Source organism: Oryzias latipes, chromosome 21 (assembly GCF_053564925.1).
Source record: "Oryzias latipes strain Hd-rR chromosome 21, Olatipes_Hd-rR_3.1".
Taxonomy (NCBI): Eukaryota; Metazoa; Chordata; class Actinopteri; order Beloniformes; family Adrianichthyidae; genus Oryzias; species Oryzias latipes.
The window spans coordinates 906,815-926,795 of record NC_136257.1 but is presented as its reverse complement, the minus strand read 5'-3'; the positions used below and the strand labels follow the sequence as shown (position 1 = coordinate 926,795).

Genomic DNA, 19,981 nt, shown 5'->3' with positions numbered 1-19,981 from the left:
GAGTAACTGACGGTCACGTCATCCATGGGGCAGTAACTGACGGTCACGCGTGTCACGTCACACACGGGGGAGTAACTGACGGTCACACGTGTCACGTCACACATAGAGGAGTAACTGACGGTCACGCGTGTCACGTTACTCATGGGGGAGTAAATAAAGGTCACGTGTGTCACGTCACTCATGGGAAAGTAACTGACGGTCACGCGTGTCACGTCACATATGGGAGAGTAACTGTCACACAGCACATGGGGGAGCAGAAGGATTTACAGTCCAGCAGATCACGCTCCCCAACACGGTCTAAAAGCTGATGTGTGACTTCTACAACTGGGCCCTCAGTAGTGTCTAGCCTCACAGTGATTCTAATGTCCTATGTGCAAACATGACGATGCATTTAAAGTCGGATGTAAATCAGGAAAATGCAACCTTTATTAGACAGAGACACCCACCAAAGGGGAGTTCAGGTACATTGTTGTTGTTGTGGAGCCCTTCAGTGTAGCTGCATCCTTCCTAATGTAGGAAGGAACCATCATCCTCCTCATCCTCACATGTTTTACCCAGCTGCCATGCTTCACGTGTGTGAATGTGACAGTCCTGAGACCCCCCCCCCTTTGACCACAGATAGATGAGCCCAACGCCTTCGGGAACACGGCTCTCCACTTGGCGTGCTTCAACGGCCAGGACGCCGTCGTAAGCGAGCTGATCGATTATGGCGCCAATGTCAGCCAGCCCAACAACAAGGGCTTCACGCCACTGCACTTTGCTGCCGCGTCCACGCACGGAGCGCTCTGCCTGGAGTTCCTGGTGAATAATGGCGCCGACATCAACATCCAGGTATGACCTCTGACCTTCACAGGAAAACCAGCGTCATCCGCCGTGGTCTGGAGGCCCGCAGCTCCAAAGACTTCTGGGAAATCTGAAAACTGTGTGTGCATGTTTGTGTGTGTGCATGTGCACGTTTGTGCATGTACATGTGCATATGTGTGTGCATGTGTACGTACGTGTGTGTGTGTGTGTGCATTTACATGAGCACGCGTGTGTGTGCATGTGCATGTACATGTGTGTTTGTGTTTGTGCATGCGTTTGTGCATGTGCACGTGTGTGTGTGTGCATGTACATCTTTGTGTGTGGGTGATGTGCACGTTTGTGCATATGAACGTGTGTGTGCGTGTGCACGTGCATTTACATCTTTGTGTGTGTGCATGTTTGTGTGTGTTTGTGCACGTGTGTGCATGTACATGTGCACGTATGTGTGCATATACATGAGCACGTGTTTGTGTGTGTGCATGCGTTTGTGCATATGCACGTGTGTGTGCGCGTGCAATTGTGTGTTTGAAGAACATCAAACCTGCAGCACATTAACGGGTCCACCTTTTTTCCTCCGGGGGGGTCAGAGTCGGGATGGGAAGAGTCCTCTCCACATGACGGCCGTTCACGGACGTTTCACGCGCTCGCAGACGCTCATCCAGAACGGTAAGCCCCTCCCCCCGCCCTGGTGTTGGTTCCGCCTTCACACAGATGCTTTCTTTCAGGGGGGGAAATCAACAGCGTGGACAAGGACGGAAACACCCCCCTCCATGTTGCTGCACGCTACGGACACGAGCTCCTCATCAACACGCTCATCACCAGCGGAGCCGACTGCGCCAGGTCGTGCCCCCCACCCCGCCGGAAGGCCTGAACTGTGACCCGACGTGACGTGAGTGTCCTTCTGTGTGCAGGCGGGGGGTCCACGGGATGTTCCCTCTCCACCTGGCCGCCCTGAACGCTCATTCGGACTGCTGCAGGAAGCTGCTGTCCTCAGGTAACCCCCGAGCCCCCCAGGGGAGATTTGACATCAACAAAGCCAGAATGACAGACAGCTGTCTGCTGCTGTGCGTCCATCAAACCTAAATGTATGTTTGATCCAAAGACCCAGTTCTCCGGGTCAGCTGCTGCTTTCTGCACCCCCGGGGGGTGGGGGGTCCAGCTTTGACGCCTCTCTCTCTGCTCGCCCACTACATAGTGAGCAGCTTTGCTGTTGGGGGGCCGTTTTCTAAATTCACTTAACTTTATCTAGAAACATTAAATTCATAAAGAATTTTCTGAACCTGCTGGATCCCAGGACCAGAACCAGACCCAGAACCAGAGCTAAAGCTAGAACCAGAGCTATAGCCTGACCCTGACCCAGAACCAAACCCAGAAACAGAGCTAGACCCTGACCCAGAACCAGAACCAGAACCAGACCCAGAGCTAGACCCTGACCCAGAGCCAGAGCTAGAGCCTGACCCTGACCCTGACCCAGAACCAGACCCAGAGCTAGACCCTGACCCAGAACCAGAGCTAGACCCTGACCCAGAACCAGAGCTAGAGCCTGACCCTGACCCAGAACCAAACCCAGACCCAGAGCTAGACCCTGACCCAGAGCCAGAGCTAGAGCCTGACCCTGACCCAGACCCAGACCCAGAACCAGAGCTAGACCCTGACCCAGAACCAGAGCTAGAGCCTGACCCAGAACCAGAGCTAGAGCCTGACCCTGACCCTGACCCTGACCCAGAACCAGAACCAGAACCAGAGCTAGAGCCTGACCCTGACCCTGACCCAGAACCAGAACCAGACCCAGAGCTAGACCCTGACCCAGAGCCAGAGCTAGAGCCTGACCCTGACCCTGACCCTGACCCTGACCCTGACCCAGAACCAGACCCAGAGCTAGACCCTGACCCAGAACCAGAACCAGAGCTAGACCCTGACCCAGAACCAGAGCTAGAGCCTGACCCAGAACCAGACCCAGACCCAGAACCAGAGCTAGAGCTAGAACCAGAGCTAGAGCCTGACCCTGACCCAGAACCAGACCCTGACCCAGAACCAAACCCAGACCCAGAGCTAGACCCAGACCCAGACCCAGACCCAGAACCATAACCAGAACCAGAGCAAGAGCCTGACCCAGAACCAGAGCTAGAGCCTGACCCTGACCCTGACCCAGAACCAGACCCAGAGCTAGACCCTGACCCTGACCCTGACCCTGACCCAGACCCAGACCCAGAACCAGAGCTAGACCCTGACCCAGAACCAGAGCTAGAGCCTGACCCAGAACCAGAGCTAGAGCCTGACCCTGACCCTGACCCTGACCCAGAACCAGACCCAGAGCTAGACCCTGACCCTGACCCAGAACCAGAACCAGACCCAGAGCTAGAGCCTGACCCAGAACCAGAACCAGAGCTAGAGCCAGAGCTAGACCCTGACCCAGAGCTAGAGCCTGACCCAGAACCAGAGCCAGAACCAGAACCAGACCCAGAGCTAGAGCCTGACCCAGAACCAGAGCTAGAGCCTGACCCTGACCCAGAACCAGACCCAGAACCAGAGCTAGAGCTAGAACCAGAGCTAAAGCCTGACCCTGACCCAGAACCAGACCCTGACCCAGAACCAAACCCTGACCCTGACCCTGACCCAGACCCAGACCCAGACCCAGAACCAGAGCTAGACCCTGACCCAGAACCAGAGCTAGAGCCTGACCCAGAACCAGACCCAGAGCTTCACTGACCTGCCTCTCTGATTCTCTGATACTTGTGTCACTAACAGCTGTCTGTCTGTCTGTCCCCCGCCACCCCCCCCCCCCCCCCCCCCCGCTCTCTGCTGCTGCCCCCCCCCCGCGCTGTCCCGGTCAGGTCGGAGGTTTAGTTTGTGTAACGACTCGGTCCTGTTCGCAGGCTTCCAGATAGACACCCCCGACAGCCTGGGGAGGACGTGTCTGCACGCGGCTGCAGCGGGGGGGTGAGTTTCAAACCTGAGGCAGACGCAGATGCCTGTGACTGTCAGACATCTGTGCACGAAAGCAGAGCCACGCTAGGATCATGAGATCAGGCATGTTGTCATGACGACTAGAGCATGAGTCTGCAGGTGTCTGCAGACGTCTGCAGACACCTGCAGACGTCTGCAGACGTCTGCAGACACCTGCAGACGTCTGCAGCTACTTTCTGTTTCCCTGGTTTTCCCTGAACACCAAACACTTCCAGGATGAACAGCTTTCTTGCTCTTTTATCTGGTTGCACATGTTTGCAGAGTCTCACTCCAGTTTCTCTGGACAACAATTCAACCTGATGAGAAAGGACCAATCAAAGGACCCCCAATGAAAATCCCACCTGTTTCCTTGTGTGTGTGTGTTTGCAGAAACGTGGATTGTGTGCAGCTGCTGCTGAAAAGTGGAGGAGAACACAACAGGACAGATAAGTGTGGCAGGTCAGAGACCAGATTATGAGAATATGAAGAATCTCTGATCTCCATGGATTCACGTCTCCCTCGCTCTCCCCCGTCCGTCAGGACTCCGCTGCATTACGCCGCCGCCAGCCGCCACTATCACTGTCTGGAGACGTTGGTAGTGTGTGGCACCGACATTAATGCCACTGACCAGTGGGGGCGCTCTGCCTTGCACTATGCTGCTGCCTCAGACCTGGACAGGAGGTGAGCAAGTCCTTCCTGCAGGGGGGGGGGGGGGGGGGGGGGGGGGGCTGAGGGGGCTTGAGCACCTGCCCCTTTTACCCAGAAGCCCCAAGTGCCCTTTTTGTCAAAGGTCTTTATGTCCCATTTTCATGTGAAAGCCTGTGAAACACGTTCATGTGCCAACAGCCTCCATCAGGAAATAATAGAAGACAAAATATGAACACGCCTCTCTCCTAGACACACGCTACACACACGCTACAGACACGCTACAGACACGCTACAGACACGCTACACACACGCTACACACGCGCTACAAACAAGCTACACACACGCTACACACAAGCTACACACAAGCTACACACATGCTACACACACGCTACACACAAGCTACACACAAGCTACACACACTACAGACACGCTACAGACACGCTACAGACACGCTACACACACGCTACACACGCGCTACAAACAAGCTACACACACGCTACACACAAGCTACACACAAGCTACACACATGCTACACACACGCTACACACACGCTACACACGCGCTACAAACAAGCTACACACACGCTACACACAAGCTACACACAAGCTACACACATGCTACACACACGCTACACACAAGATACACACAAGCTACACACACTACAGACACGCTACAGACACGCTACACACACGCTACACACAAGATACACACATGCTACACACACGCTACACACAAGCTACACACGCGCTACACACAAGCTACACACGCGCTACACACATGCTATACACACGCTACACACACTCTACACTAAAGCTACACACAAACTACACACGCTACACACAAGCTACACACACGCTACACACAAGCTACACACAAGCTACACACATGCTACACACACGCTACACACAAGCTACACACAAGCTACACACACTACAGACACGCTACAGACACGCTACACACACGCTACACACAAGATACACACATGCTACACACACGCTACACACAAGCTACACACGCGCTACACACAAGCTACACACAAGCTACACACATGCTACACACACGCTACACACAAGCTACACACAAGCTACACACACGCTACAGACACGCTACAGACACGCTACAGACACGCTACACACACGCTACACACGCGCTACAAACAAGCTACACACACGCTACACACAAGCTACACACAAGCTACACACATGCTACACACACGCTACACACAAGCTACACACAAGCTACACACACTACAGACACGCTACAGACACGCTACACACACGCTACACACAAGATACACACATGCTACACACACGCTACACACAAGCTACACACGCGCTACACACAAGCTACACACGCGCTACACACATGCTATACACACGCTACACACACTCTACACTAAAGCTACACACAAACTACACACGCTACACACAAGCTACACACAAGCTACACACAAGCTACACACAGGCTACACACAAGCTACACACGCGCTACACACATGCTACACACATGCTACACACGCGCTACACACGCGCTACACACAAGCTACACACAAGCTACACACACGCTACACACGCGGTACACACACGCTATACACAAGCTACACACATGCTACACACACGCTACACACAAGATACGAACAAGCTACACACACGCTACACACAAGCTACACACACGCTACACACAAGCTACACACGCGCTACACAGAGGCTACACACAAGCTACACACGCGCTACACACACGCTACACACAAGCTACACACAAGCTACACACAAGCTACACACACGCTACACACAAGCTACACACACGCTACACAGAGGCTACACACAAGCTACACACGCGCTACACACAAGCTACACACAAGCTACACACACGCTACACACAAGCTACACACAAGCTACACACAAGCTACACACACGCTACACACAAGCTACACACAAGCTACACAGAGGCTACACACAAGCTACACACGCGCTACACACAAGCTACACACAAGCTACACACACGCTACACACAAGCTACACACAAGTTACACACATGCTACACACACGCTACACACAAGATACGAACAAGCTACACACAAGCTACACACAAGCTACACACGCGCTACACACAAGCTACACACAAGCTACACACACGCTACACACAAGCTACACAGAGGCTACACACAAGCTACACACGCTTTACACGCATGCTACACACATGCTACACACGCGCTACACACGCGCTACACACATGCTACACACACGCTACACACAAGCTACACACATGCTACACACAAGCTACACACATGCTACACACGCGGTACACACACACTACACACGCGCTACACACAAGCTACACACATGCTACACACATGCTACACACGCGGTACACACACGCTACACACAAGCTACACACACGCTACACACAAGCTACACACACACTACACACAAGCTACACACAGGCAGCTGCAGATCTTTCACTGGTTTCCCCCGTTCACCAGAGCATCAATACACTCAGGTTTCACACGGAGTAGTTTGCTTTTAGTAGAAATACTCCGGAACTCCTTTATAAGGACGGCGAGAAAAGCGTTAGCTCCGCCCTCAGGCGGCGAGAGTGTCAGGTTCCTAAAACACTCTTTGGGACAAACGTCCAGCGGCGACTTTGATGCATTAAAACCAAAGTGGAGGACAAATTGCATTTGATGTGAACGGACAGATGATGGGAAAAAAATAAAAATAAAGAAGCAGCATGAAGGTGAAACAATTTATCTCCAAAAACAAATAAAACTTTTTTGTTCAAGGTACATTTTTAGACAAAAGAAAAACGAGTCAAACCTCAGCGTGTTAGTGAAGTTACAATAAAACTCATAAACATGAAAATAATGTTGGTCTCTTCTATGGCGTGTCATCTCTGCCATTAAGTGAAAGGCCGTAAAGACAACAGCGGCGTTCAGGAACACCATTCTAACCGAACGACCCCCCCATCTTACAACCGCAGGCCTAACTGAGTGAGGATCCTCCGCGGTCAGTTCCTCTTTGCGCCTTCACCAGGATTTACACTCAGTGTTAAAGGGGCGTTTTTGACACTTGGGGGGCGGTAACCTTTCTGGTTGATCTTATTGGCTGAAATTTGCATGTCTTATCCGGTTAGGCAGTGGGGGGCGGGACTTTCATTTTTCAGAGCAGGGGGGGCTGACAGGCGGCTCACTGCCTTTCATCATAGTTTCTATGTACGGTACTTCCACAACCATAAGGTGAACAGAAAAGTCTTCCATTTTCTCCAGAATGTACGGAGCGGCCCTTTCACCTTATGGCAGAGATGAAACGCCATATTTCTGTCTAAAATGTATCAAACATGCTGTGATTATAAACTAGTTCAAAACCTGCTTTTGCAAAAACATAAATATTTAAAATAAATTATCGTTTAGAAAGAATGTCATTTATTTGTCATTTTTCTGAGGTTACGTGAAATTACATTTTTATAAACAGGAAGGAAAAGCAACTTCCTGGACTAATTTAGCTTTGGTTTGTTAGCATTAACTGGTTAGTATCGACTTGTTAGCATAAACTTGTTAGCATTAACTTGTTAGCATTGACTGGTTAGCATTAACTTTTTAGCATTGACTTGATAGCATCACCTTGTTAACATTGACTGGTTAGTTTTAACTGGTTAGCATGACTTGTTAGCATTGACTTGATAGCATCGACTTGTTAGCATTGACTGGTTAGCATTAACTGGTTAGCATTGACCTGTTAGCATTGACTTGATAGCATCGACTTGTTAGCATTAACTGGTTAGCATTGACTTGTTAGCATTAACGTGATAGCATTGACTTGTTAGCATTGGCTGGTTAACATTAACTGGTTAGCATTGACTTGTTAGCATCGACTTGTTAGCATTAACTTGTTAGCATTGACTGGTTAGCATTAACTTTTTAGCATTGACTTGATAGCATCACCTTGTTAGCATTGACTGGTTAGCATTAACTGATTAGCATTGACTTGATAGCATCGACTTGTTAGCATTGATTTGTTAGCATTAACTGGTTAGCATTGAGTGGTTAGCATTGACTTGATAGCATTGACCTGTTAGCATTGACTGGTTAGCATTAACTGGTTAGTATTAACTTTTTAGCATTGACTTGATAGCATCACCTTGTTAGCATTGACTGGTTAGCATTAACTGGTTAGCATTGACTTGTTAGCATTGACCTGATAGCATCGACTTGTTAGCATTGACTGGTTAGCATTGACCTGTTAGCATTGACTTGATAGCATCGACTTGTTAGCATTGACTTGTTAGCATTAACTGGTTAGCATTGACTTGTTAGCATTAACTTGATAGCATTGACTTGTTAGCATTGGCTGGTTAACATTAACTGGTTAGCATTGACATGTTAGCATCGACTTGTTAGCATTAACTTGTAAGCATTGACTGGTTAGCATTAACTTTTTAGCATTGACTTGATAGCATCACCTTGTTAGCATTGACTGGTTAGCATTAACTGTTTAGCATTGACTTGATAGCATCGACTTGTTAGCATTGATTTGTTAGCATTAACTGGTTAGCATTGACTTGTTAGCATTGACTGGTTAGCATTAACTGGTTAGCATTGACCGGTTAACATTGACCTGTTAGCATTAATCGGTTAGCATTGACTGGTTAGCATTGACTGGTTAGCATTTACTTGTTAGCACTAACTTGTTAGCATTGATTGGTTAGCATTAACTGGTTAGTATTGACTTGTTAGCATTGACTGGTTAGCATTGACTTGTTAGCATTAACTGGTTAGCATTGACCGGTTAGCATTGACCTGTTAGCATTAACCGGTTAGCATTGACTGGTTAGCATTGACTGGTTAGCATTGACCTGTTAGCATTAACTGGTTAGCATTGACTTGTTAGCATTAACTTGTTAGCATTAACTATTTAGCATTGACTTGTTAGCGTTGACTTGTTAGCGTTGACTTGTTAGCGTTGACTTGTTAGCGTTGACTGGTTAGCATTGACTTGTTAGCATTGACTTGTTAGCATTGACTTGTTAGCATTAACTGGTTAGCATTGACTGGTTAGCATTGACCTGTTAACATTAACTGGTTAGCTTTGACTGGTTAGTATTGACTTGTTAGCATCGACTTGTTAGCATTGACTGGTTAGCATTGACTTGTTAGCATTAACTGGTTAGCATTGAATTGTTTGCATTGACTTGTTAGCATTGACTGGTTAGCATTGACCTGTTAGCATTAACTGGTTAGCATTGACTTGTTAGCGTTGACTTGTTAGCATTAACTGGTTAGCATTGACTTGTTAGCATTGACTTGTTAGCATTAACTGGTTAGCATTGACTTGTTAGCATTGACTTGTTAGCATTAACTGGTTAGCATTGACTTGTTAGCATTGACTTGTTAGCATTAACTGGTTAGCATTAACTGGTTAGTATTGACTTGGTAGCATTGACTGGTTAGCATTGACCTGTTAGCATTAACTGGTTAGAATTGACTGGTTAGCATTGACCTGTTAGCATTAACTGGTTAGCATTGACTGGTTAGCATTGACTTGTTAGCAAAGACTGGTTAGCATGGACTGGTTAGCATTGACTTGTTAGCATTGACTTGTTAGCATTTACTGGTTAGCATTTACTTGTTAGCATTGACTTGTTAGCATTAACTGGTTAGCATTGACCTGTTAGCATTAACTGGTTAGCATTGACCTGTTAGCATTAACTGGTTAGCATTGACTTGTTAGCGTTGACTTGTTAGCATTAACTGGTTAGCATTGACTTGTTAGCATTGACTTGTTAGCATTAACTGGTTAGCATTGACTTGTTAGCATTGACTTGTTAGCATTGACTTGTTAGCATTAACTTGTTAGCATTAACTGGTTAGTATTGACTTGTTAGCATTGACTGGTTAGCATTGACCTGTTAGCATTAACTGGTTAGCATTGACTTGTTAGCATTGACTTCTTAACATTAACTGGTTAGCATTGACTTGTTAGCATTGACTGGTTAGCATTGACCTGTTAGCATTGACTGGTTAGCATGGACTGTTAGCATTGACTTGTTAGCATTGACTTGTTAGCATTAACTGGTTAGCATTTACTTGTTAGCATTAACTGGTTAGCATTGACCGGTTAGCATTGACCTGTTAGCATTAACCGGTTAGCATTGACTGGTTAGCATTGACTTGTTAGCACTAACTTGTTAGCATTGACTTGTTAGCATTGACTTGTTAGCATTAACTGGTTAGCATTGACTTGTTAGCATTGACTTGTTAGCATTAACTGGTTAGCATTGACTTGTTAGCATTGACTTGTTAGCATTAACTGGTTAGCATTGACTTGTTAGCATTGACTTGTTAACATTAACTGGTTAGCATTAACTGGTTAGTATTGACTTGTTAGCATTGACTGGTTAGCATTGACCTGTTAGCATTAACTAGTTAGCATTGACTTGTTAGCATTGACTTGTTAGCATTAACTGGTTAGCATTGACTTGTTAGCATTGACTGGTTAGCATTGACTTGTTAGCATTGACCGGTTAGCATGGACTGGTTAGCATTGACTTGTTAGCATTGACTTGTTAGCATTAACTGGTTAGCATTTACTTGTTAGCATTAACTGGTTAGCATTGACCGGTTAGCATTGACCGGTTAGCATTGACCGGTTAGCATTAACCGGTTAGCATTGACTGGTTAGCATTGACTTGTTAGCACTTACTTGTTAGCATTGACTGGTTAGCATTAACTGGTTAGTATTGACTTGTTAGCATTAACCGGTTAGCATTGACTGGTTAGCATTGACCTGTTAGCATTAACTGGTTAGCATTGACTTGTTAGCATTGACTTGTTAGCATTAACTGGTTAGTATTGACTTGTTAGCATTGACTTGTTAGCATTTACTTGTTAGCATTAACTGGTTAGCATTAACTGGTTAGTATTGACCTGTTAACATTAACTGGTTAGCATTGACTGGTTAGCATTGACTGGTTAGCATTGACTTGTAACATTCTTGCCCCGCCCCCTTCCCATCCCCCAGGCGGCGTGTGGCTCTGGAGCCAGACAGTGAAGGAGTTCAGGCTGAGAAAGAGAAGGAGGCAGCACAGTGAGTCCACAGCACACAAACATCAGAGCATCAGTGATTAATTGATTGGGGCGATCATGGGGTGGAGTGGTGCACCTCTGTTCACAGGGTTGATCTCTGTTCTGCCTGTCATAGTGTTCTGTGAAAAGACACTGGACCCAACGCGTTGGATGTTCATGAATTTTCTGTTCATCCAAACATTCAACAGTTTTGACTCCAATCTGGATTATGGAGCAGAGAGATCCGAGTTTGGGGCCCAAACCCAGATTCTCCATGATTAAATGTCCACTTAAATACAAACTGTTTTATCAAAAAATCATCAGGGATTTGAAGGGAACACCGGAAATGGACCAAAAATATTAGCATTGAAACTGTAGAGCTGGAGGTTTTTCCTGGAAAAAAAGGACTTCAGGTCAAATGGATCCATGAATCTCAAGAGCGGATCTAGTATTTTTAGGTGCAGATCCTGTCAAGCATGTCTGAAAGTCTGCGAAGCTCTGTTACCTCCAGCGGCTCTGCTTGATGTTCTTCCTGGGTTTGCAGGTGTCTGGAGTTCCTGCTTCAGAGCGGCGCAGCGGCGGCGCTGAAGGACAAGCAAGGCTACAGTCCGGTCCACTACGCTGCGGCCTTCGGGCACCGGCACTGCCTCGAGCTGGTTCGTTCACACGTACAGATCTGCAATCAGAGTCCGAGTTACAGGAAAATAAAGTGAAAGTCAGACTGACATTCAGAGTCTGGACAGTTTTCTGTTAGAGTCACTCCTTTGTGAGGAAGACGAGGATGCGATTCACGGCTAAAGCTAACCTCATCCTGAACACAGCAGGTCTGTGGAAAACAGATCAGGGAAAAAGTCTGACTTTGGTCTTCTGGTCTGCAGCTGCTGGACACACATGACGGTCGCCAGGAAGAAGCAGACTGTGGGAACGCCCAGAGCCCCCTGCACCTCGCTGTAAGACTCGCTCTCCTGACCCCTCCCCCATGCTGCCAGGATCATGAGCATACAAGTGTGGGCGTGTTCTGCAGGTGTGCATGTGTTCTGCAGATGTGCATGTGTCCTGCAGATGTGCATGTGTTCTGCAGGTGTGCATGTCTCGTGCAGATGTGCATGTGTCCTGCAGATGTGCATGTGTTCTGCAGATGTGCATGTGCTGCAGGTGTGCATGTGTTCTGCAGATGTGCATGTGTCCTGCAGATGTGCATGTGTCCTGCAGGTGTGCATGTGTCCTGCAGGTGTGGGCGTGTCCTGCAGATGTGCATGTGTCCTGCAGATGTGCATGTGTCCGGCAGATGTGCATGTGTCCTGCAGATGTGCATGTGTCCTGCAGGTGTGGGCGTGTCCTGCAGATGTGCATGTGTCCTGCAGATAAGCATGTGTCCTGCAGGTGTGGGCGTGTCCTGCAGATGTGCATGTGTTCTGCAGGTGTGCATGTCTTGTGCAGGTGTGCATGTGTTCTGCAGATGTGCATGTGTCCTGCAGATGTGCATGTGTCCTGCAGGTGTGCATGTGTGCTGCAGGTGTGGGCGTGTTCTGCAGATGTGCATGTGTCCTGCAGATGTGCATGTGTCCTGCAGGTGTGCATGTGTGCAGGTGTGCATGTGTGCTGCAGGTGTGCATGTGTCCTGCAGATGTGCATGTGTCCTGCAGATTTGCATGTGTTCTGCAGGTGTGCATGTGTCGTGCAGATGTGCATGTGTCCTGCAGATGTGCATGTGTTCTGGATGTGTCCGTGTGTTTTGCATATGTGCATGTGTCCTGCATGTGTGCATGTGTCCTGCAGATGTGTATGTGTTCTGCATGTGTGCATGTGTCCTGCAGGTGTGCATGTGTCGTGCAGATGTGCATGTGTCCTGCAGATGTGCATGTGTTCTGGATGTGTCCGTGTGTTTTGCATATGTGCATGTGTCCTGCAGGTGTGCATGTGTCGTGCAGATGTGCATGTGTCCTGCAGATGTGCATGTGTCCTGCAGGTGTGGGCGTGTCCTGCAGATGTGCATGTGTCCTGCAGATGTGCATGTGTCCTGCAGGTGTGGGCGTGTTCTGCAGGTGTGTATGTGTCCTGCAGGTGTGTATGTGTTCTGCAGGTGTGCATGTGTCCTGCAGAGAGAGACATGTGACCTGCAGATGCACATCTCTCTCTGCAGGCGTATCACGGCCACGCTCAGGCCCTACAGGTGCTGTTGCGGGGGGGCCGGGAGGTGGACGAGAGGGACCAGGCGGGGCGGACCCCTTTGGCCCTGGCCGCCCTCCGGGGCCACGCCGACTGTGTCCACACTCTGCTCAGCCAGGGAGCGTCTCCGCTCTCCACCGACCAGCTGTATGGACGCACGCCTGTGCACCTGGCAGGTGAGTGAGTGCGTTCAGGTGTACTTCCTGTTGCTTCCTGCTTCTCATACGTCCTCATGTCTGCAGTCATGAACGGCCACACCACATGCGTGCGGCTCCTGCTGGACGAGCCAGACGGCGCCGAGGTCCTGGATGTGGCGGACCCTCAGGGACGGTGAGCACTGCTCTGGTTCTGGCGGCCGGGTTGCGGGTCGACCTCCTCAGGCGTGTGACGCTTGTCTGCAGGACTCCTCTAATGCTGGCAGTGGTGGGGGGGCACGTGGACGCCGTGTCGCTGCTGCTGGAGCGGGAGGCCAACGTGAACACGGCAGATAAGAAGGGCCTGATGGCGCTGCACCTGGCGGTGAGGACACCTGAGCTCAGGTGAAGGTCAGACGTCTGTGCGGCAGTGTGTGACCGCCTGTTGGTGTGCAGCTCCTGTGCGCTCAGGACGAGTGTGTCCAGTGTCTGCTGGAGCAGGACGCGTGTCTGCTGCAGGGGGACTCACAGGGTCGAACCCCCATCCACCTGGCTGCAGCCCAAGGCCACGCCTCCTGGCTGAGCGAGCTGCTGACCATCGCCTGCTCAGAGTCCAGCAGTGTGCCGCCGCTGAAGGACGGCAGTGGATACACCCCCCTGCACTGGGCGTGCTTCTACGGTCAGTTACCCCCCCGGGGGGCTCACAGTGTGCACGTGTGCACGTCACTCTCAGGTCTCTAAGACAGATTAGGTCTGTGTGACTAGGTGTGCGTGTGGGGGGTCAGGTGGGGGGTCAGGTGGGCCGATCAGCTCTGTGGCTCTGTGGTTCTGGACCGTGTCTCTGCTGCAGGTCAGGACGGCTGCGTGGAGGTTCTGCTGGAGCAGAGGGGCTGCCGCTGCATCGACGGGAACCCCTTCACCCCCCTCCACTGCGCCGTGTAGGTCCCCCCGCTGCTCCTTGGGGTGGGGGCACGGCGGCCTACCTGACGTGTCTGTCTGCCCCGCAGGGTGAATGGTCACGAGTCGTGCGCGGCGCTGCTGCTGGACGCCATGGGCTCTGACATCACGGGCTGCAGGGATGCAAAGGGCAGGTAGGCGCTCGGGGGAGGGGGGGAGGGGGGGAGGGGGGGAGGGGGGTGTAAGTGTGTTTCTGATGTCTGTTTTTCGGCAGGACTCCTCTCCACGCTGCAGCGTTTGCGGGTCAGACTGAGTGCATTCAGCTCCTCCTTTCCCATGATGCACCTGTGGACCCTGCAGACGATCACGGCCGCACCCCTCTGATGACCGCCGCTGCGAAGGGCCGCGTTGGCGCTCTGGGTACGGCGGCGTTTCCTCTTTGAGCGCGTTTGCTGCCGGCAGTTCTTTGACCTTTGTTTCCTGTTTGCAGAGGCTCTGCTGGACGCCGGCGCCGGGCTGAGTCTGATCGACCGCGACGGGAACACGCCGCTGCACGTGGCCTGCAGTAACGTAGGTGTCCACAGGGGGCAGCATTTTCTAATTCCCTCCCCAGATGTAATCAATATGAGTGTTTTATGACAACTATTTATGAATCCAGAGTTCTGCAGAGAAAAACGTTGGTGGTTGAATAATGTTTACAAACATTATTCAAACGCAATGCATTGTGGTCAATATTCCCCAATCTAGTGAGCATTGATGCACTCTGGTTTTTCTCAGAGACTTCTGGGAAGTTTCCAGGACTCTGGATGTTGGATTTTATAAACCGGCGAACGCTGTTAATGTGAGGAACTCGGACCCCAACTCAGTCTCTGTTCTGGTCTGCAGGGAACCGAGGACGGCGTGCTGATGATCCTGCAGAGGCTGTCGGACGCCACGCTCATAAACGCCACCAACGCGGCGATGCAAACGTGAGTCTGAACCCTCCAACGAACCGGGGCGGCCTCATGTGTTACTGATGGGGGGTGGGGAGGGGGGGGTGAGACCAACCTGTGGGGGTCAGCTCAGAAAGCCCCTAAGAACAGCAGCAGCAGCAGCAGAACAACAGAAGCAGCAGAACCCTGACCCTAACCCAGAACAAAGAAACGGTTTCAGGTGTGAAAGCTGTGGTTCTGTTTCTCGGTTAAGCTCCTCCCCCTCTGACAGCCAAAGGCTTCATTTAGCTTCTGTGAGCTGCAGCGGTTTTGTGGTTTAGCCGGAGTCTCTGTAGGTTTGGACCACTAGAACTTGATAAAGGGAGGTTCCATTTGAGTGGAACGGGTCTGTAATCCAACCTTCTGTCTCCGTCAGTCCTCTCCACATGGCGGCGCAGCGCGGCCTGAAGAAGGCGGTCCAGGAGCTGCTGTCCCGAGGAGCCAGCACGCAGACGGTGGATGAGGACGGTAGGATGAAGGTGCAGCTGCATGGCTCCACCCCCGCTCTGCTTCACGGCTGGTTGTAGAGTCTGTGTGTGAGAGTGCAGTTCCTGGATTGAACTCAGACCAGGAAGTACCAAGCAGTTCCTCCCATGTCCACTGGAGGCAGTGTTCAGGCGGGAGCGGTTTTACATTCTGTTCATGACAGTGAATGTGATGTGTCTCTGACTGTAAATGAGAACTGGACTGAGTGGCCCCGCCCCTCTGGCGTTCCAAAGAGGAAGTGGCTCCAAGAAGCCAAAATCCCACAGATGTGTACAGAGAAACAAACATCTGTTCCTCAGTTATTCTGGATCTGATTCCTTTTATTGACATTTTTTTAGGATCTTTCTGTAGTTCTTCAAACTATAAACTGACCAATCACCTGCCTCAATAAAAGTAGGTGGAGCCACTTTCAACATTCAAAACCTTTGATTGACAGATTTGGTGTAGGTAGCCCGCTTTCAAGTGGCCAATCACTGCTTACTGACGACGTCTGGATCCAACATGGCGGCGCCTGAATAGTTGATTTGGTTGGAGGCTGGACACTAGCTCCTGTTCTCACAAGCAGTCAATGGTGTGGGGGGCAGCAGAACTTTGGCCCCCTCCCTGCTGAGTTCTGATCCATGTCTGTCTCCTGCTTCGGCTTTCTGCCTCCTCTGTGCCCCCCAGGTCTGACCCCCGCCCTGGCTTGTGCTCCTAGCAGACAGGTGGCTGATTGTCTGGCTCATTCTGGCTCCCATGATGCCTTTCTGCTCCCCTTGCAGCTCCGGGGGCCCCTCCCCAGGCTTCCTGCTGAGGCCCCTCCCCAGGCTTCCTGCTGAGGCCCCTCCCCAGGGCAAGGGGCCCTGGTCTTCAGGGGCCCGCAGCCTCAAGAACCCTTTGGGACCTTTGATCGGGGGAAGACTGAGAATGACTCAGAGGACTGGGAGACCCTCTGACCCCCCCCCCCCTTCTGGGGGCTCTGCAGTGCCGCCTGCCGCCACACCAGCTCTACCCAGGCCGGTTCTGGTCGGGTACTGCAGAAAGCCATTTTATCTGTTTGTTAGAAAGACGTCTGAGCAGAACCCTGAGGTTCTGATGACTGGAGCCTGCAGTTTATGATTAGAAGGAATTCTGCTGGTAAACATCAACCGACCCGGTTCTATTGAGGAAGATGATGTTCAGACTCCTCGCAGGTCAGAGGTCACCCTCACGGTCAGACGGCGTTCTTTCAGAGCAAAGACCTTCGGTCAGACTTGTGATGACTCAGCAGAACCTGTTTCAGGGATGTTTTTTATGTTTTCTAGACATGCAGGGTTCTGGAGGTTACAGCGGTTCTGTTTCTGGGTTCAATAGAACCTTTGGTTCTCGGTCTGAAGGCTCAGATTCTGTAGAAGTTTCCATGACGGTACAAATCACTGCCAGCACTTAAATGCCACTGCCCCGCCCCCACCCCCGTGCCGTGCCATGGCTGTACTCATCCCCAGTGCCTTGATGCCAGAACCTTCAGGCTCGTTGGACCCGCTCCGGCGGACACATTTGGACTTTCTGCTCATATTTCTGACCTCGTCTGAACTGAAATGTTTTTAGACATTTTCTCAAATGTTTGTACTGAAGGTGCAGAACACCAAAGAGCTGAGCGAAGACGAGTCTCCGGACGTCTGGAGCCGGAACCGAGGCGTGGTTCCGGTTCTGGTTCCTCCTCACGTCACAGCAGTTCCTGATGCAGTGGCCGGTGTTTTTTACAGCCTGTATGATTTGAAATAAAAGCGTTTGCATCTTAAAGTCTGGCAGCTTTTCTTCTGGGTTCTTCAGAAGGTTCTGTTCATCCAGGAGACGGACAGAACCGTGGAACGTCTGCAGAACCACTCAGCTCCTCGCCCCGGTTCAGAAGAACAAACAAATGTTTGATGTTAAACTTTATTAGTTACACAATTTCTGTACAATAAGAAAATCCAACGCCGCTTAGTTTGACAGACGGCGGCGCCGCCCAGGAGCCGAGTAGAACCTCCGCCGGGTCAGAAAGCTGGCCCGGCAGCCCGGCCTTCAGTGTTGGGGTTCTGCAGTCAGCAGTTGGTTCCCAGTGCGGTCCAGTGGTCCGGAACCATCAGGAAGTATTTGTCCATGGCCTCACAGAAGCGGGCCCGGTACAGTTCTGGAGAAACCACGGTGGGCATCTTCCCTGCAGACAGGAAACAGAACCAGGTCCGTCATGAACCAGGTCTGAAGAACACAAGGCTGTACGGGCTCTGGAGGTGAACAGGCTCTGGACCTGCTGCAGACTCAGAGCTTAGAGGAGAAACTGAAACTAGTCACAGACTCAGCCCGAGTCCAGACGGGTCCAGCTCCCTCAGAACTTCACTGATGATGTCAGAACCCAGCAGACTGTAAACCAATAAGGATGCGATCCAGGCCGGCTCAGTCCCAGTCCTGCAGATCCCCCTCCTTCAACCAGGAGGTTTCTGGCTGGGAGGTCTGGAACCAGTCAGGGTGGTGGATCTGCAGGACCAGGACTGAGCAGCCCTGCCAGGCTGCACACGGCGCCCCCCCCGGTGCCATCATCAGTCACTAGCACAGACCATGGACTCTATCTGAGACCTGGACTGAGTGACCCCGCCCCCTGGTGTTCCAAACAGGAAGTAGCTGCTGGCTTCCATAGAGAAACAAGCAGCTGTCAGTCATCTTCATGGAGCCCGCTTTCAAGCAGTGGGGGTGTGGCCTTCCAACAAGCTCACTCCTGATTGGACACGGCTGCCAAAGAAACGTCGCCTCAGACCGACTTGGACCAATCACTGCTTACAGACTCATATGGAGTAGAGCCTGTTGGATGGATGACATCACACTCTGACCCGTCAGGGTCTGGAACCCCCCACCCCAGAGCGTGCCTCCCCCACAGGGACGTATGGTCTATCCATGTTTGAAAGCGGACCCTGCGGTGACCTTGAAGACATCAGTGGGGGAGGGGCCGATCTTAAAGCTGCTGCTGGTTTGTAGAGCAGCTGCATCTTCACACCCGTCTGAACCCCGACCCCCGCTTTTACCTTGACCCCCCAGGATTCCCGTGGACTTGACGACCATCTCCAGCCTCTTGTCCCACGTGAAGGTCCTGATGTAATCTGCAGGAGAACACGCAGATGAAGACCTGAAGAAGAGGAGGCCGACTGTCCCCCCCCTCACCCCCCTCACCTATGATCCCCACCACCAGCTGGTCCGTGGCGTCGTCCCGCCCCACCAGGAGGGAGTAGTCGATGATGAGGTGGCTGGACAGGAAGTGGGCGTCGCTGTGGATGGCGGCCCTCAGGATGGCCTTGCAGTGGGAGCGGATGTAGAGCGGGTGGTCGTGGATCAGCTTCAGCAGGTTCTCGTCCAGCAGGACCACCTCACAGCTCTCCTTCCCCGAGTCCGTCTTCACGTTCCGGTTCCTGAGCGAGCCCTTCAGGTCGAACACCTGCGGGCAAGGCGTGTCAGCAGGCGCGGGGTGTCACCGGCCCGGGACGGGCACGGCGTGTCAGCGGGCGCGGGGTGTCAGCGGGCGCGGCGGGCACGGCGTGCCAGCTGGGGCGGTGTGTCAGCGGGCGCGGGGTGTCAGCGGGAGCGGGGTGTCAGCGGGCGCGGCGGGCACGGCGTGCCAGCGGGCGCGGGGTGTCAGCGGGCGCGGGGTGTCACACGCGGCCCGCTCCCCCCCTGCTCACCTGGGACATCTTGCGGCCATAGAAGAGGTTCTCCATAACCAGCAGGTCCAGCTTCTTCTCGCTGTTGTTCTGGGAGTTCTTGTAGCCGATCCTGTAAACCCCCAGGATCTTGGCGAGCACCGTTGGCCGCTGTGGGATGAGCAAGTAGTGGGTCAATCATTTTGGAGGCAGTTCGGGGTTGTTTACGTGGTTCGTACG

The 19,981-nt window shown here is 51.5% G+C and overlaps 2 protein-coding genes across 14 annotated transcripts in view; one reads left to right on the top strand and one right to left on the bottom strand.

Annotated features, from left to right (window-relative positions):
* Positions 1-17,876, top strand: part of ankrd44 (ankyrin repeat domain 44) — a 39,695-nt gene extending 21,819 nt beyond the window's left edge. The window contains 22 exon segments of the mRNA XM_023951016.2: positions 619-831; positions 1,392-1,470; positions 1,530-1,644; positions 1,716-1,798; positions 3,681-3,744; positions 4,141-4,209; positions 4,291-4,431; positions 11,415-11,480; positions 12,003-12,114; positions 12,337-12,408; positions 13,602-13,803; positions 13,870-13,957; positions 14,029-14,146; positions 14,218-14,440; positions 14,612-14,699; positions 14,769-14,852; positions 14,933-15,078; positions 15,149-15,228; positions 15,544-15,626; positions 16,006-16,097; positions 16,782-16,833; positions 16,835-17,876. Of these exon segments, the coding sequence (XP_023806784.2) occupies positions 619-831; positions 1,392-1,470; positions 1,530-1,644; positions 1,716-1,798; positions 3,681-3,744; positions 4,141-4,209; positions 4,291-4,431; positions 11,415-11,480; positions 12,003-12,114; positions 12,337-12,408; positions 13,602-13,803; positions 13,870-13,957; positions 14,029-14,146; positions 14,218-14,440; positions 14,612-14,699; positions 14,769-14,852; positions 14,933-15,078; positions 15,149-15,228; positions 15,544-15,626; positions 16,006-16,097; positions 16,782-16,833; positions 16,835-17,213 (2,649 nt within the window). The 3' untranslated portion in view covers positions 17,214-17,876.
* Positions 17,877-17,997: 121 nt separating this feature from the next.
* Positions 17,998-19,981, bottom strand: part of pikfyve (phosphoinositide kinase, FYVE finger containing) — a 40,466-nt gene continuing 38,482 nt past the window's right edge. For all 13 annotated transcript variants that reach the window (XM_023951007.2, XM_078939019.1, XM_078939022.1 and 10 more), the window contains 4 exons: positions 19,784-19,912; positions 19,278-19,539; positions 19,133-19,207; positions 17,998-18,273 (listed from right to left, as the gene is read on the bottom strand). In XM_023951007.2, the coding sequence (XP_023806775.1) occupies positions 18,158-18,273; positions 19,133-19,207; positions 19,278-19,539; positions 19,784-19,912 (582 nt within the window). In that variant the 3' untranslated portion in view covers positions 17,998-18,157. The remainder of the gene's footprint in view (positions 18,274-19,132; positions 19,208-19,277; positions 19,540-19,783; positions 19,913-19,981) is intronic.